General features: G+C 54.3%; 1 protein-coding gene across 1 annotated transcript in view; it reads right to left on the bottom strand.

Moving 5' to 3' along the window:
- MYO15B (myosin XVB) overlaps positions 1–1,198 on the bottom strand; it is a 33,511-nt gene that overhangs the window by 19,081 nt on the left and 13,232 nt on the right. Inside the window, 1 exon segment of the mRNA XM_045299499.1 lies at positions 1,128–1,196. Coding sequence (XP_045155434.1) covers positions 1,128–1,196 — 69 coding nt within the window.

Raw genomic sequence — 1,198 nt, 5'->3', positions numbered from 1 at the left:
CTGGGAACCAACTACCTCATCTTTCTCCTCAGGAGTGGCGGGTAGGTTTGAACCACTGACCTCACGGCTCAGCAGTCAAGTGCCTAACTCAGAGCTCCTTATGGCCCAGTGCCCAAACCTACTGCGATCAAACTGATTTTAACTCACAGCAACCTTAGAAAGAGCTTCCCACTAGATTTTTTTTCCTTTTGAAAAAAATGTTTTAATCATTTTATTGAGGGCTCGTACAGCTCTTATCACCATCCATCCATTGTGTCGAACACATTTGTACAATTGTTACCAGCATCATTTTCAAAACGTTTTCCTTCTACTTGAGCCCTTGGTATCAACTCCTCATTTTTTCCTTCCCCCCACACTCCCTCCCTCACCCTTGATAATTTATAAATTATTATTAGGTTCTCATGTCTTACACTGACCGCAGTCTCCCTTCACCCCCTTTTCTGCTGTCCGGCCCCCTGGGAGGGGTTATATGCAGATCCTTGAACCGCCAACCTTGAGGTGAACAGCCCAGTGCCCAACCCACAGCGCCACCAGAACTCCTTCTGATAGAGTGTAAGTTTACTGTTTGAAACATCTGAATCTGACACCCTCGGCCTAAGGGTGGGGGCGGGTCTTGGCCTTCCTGATCCCTGCCCTTGGTGTCCAGCCCAGCGTGGATGGAGCACTTGTCAGGTGAAGGAGAACCGGCTGGGAGGCCCAGGGGCAGAGAGCAGAGAGCAGGAGGGGGCACTGTGCACCTGAGGGTCCTGAGTCACTTAGGGGGAAAGTCCAGCTTAAACGGAAGCTGGAGAGAAAGGGGTGCAGAGCCTCACAGCCAGGCCCGTCCCAGAGCCCGGTTCACTTTTAAACATCACTCTTGCTGCAGAGTGGAGACCAGACTACACAAGAGAGCCTTCAAGAAGCAAGATAGCAGTTGTGGGCAAGCAGACCAGTAATGAGTTCCCTGTGACCAGGGGTATGCAAGCAAAGGCTGCAGGGGCCAGGTGGCTGTCAAGGAGAGTGCGACTGAGGGGAGAACTGGGATCAGTGGATTTGGCCCGACACCCCAGGTTTCTCAGCCCTGCCCCCCTACCTTCAGGACGATCCCTGGCCTCACCCCACCCCTTGAGCCCGGGGCCCGTCCAGACCTGGCCTGGAGCCCACGCACGCGAGCCTGCATCCGGGGAAGGAGGCGGAGGCGCTGGCGGGAGATGCAGGC

This window comes from Echinops telfairi, unplaced genomic scaffold, assembly GCF_000313985.2.
Source record: "Echinops telfairi isolate 266 unplaced genomic scaffold, ASM31398v2 ScPeMD7_7458;HRSCAF=8496, whole genome shotgun sequence".
Classification (NCBI taxonomy): Eukaryota; Metazoa; Chordata; class Mammalia; order Afrosoricida; family Tenrecidae; genus Echinops; species Echinops telfairi.
The sequence above is the reverse complement of the archived record's forward strand: the minus strand, read 5'-3'. Positions and strand labels throughout refer to the sequence as shown.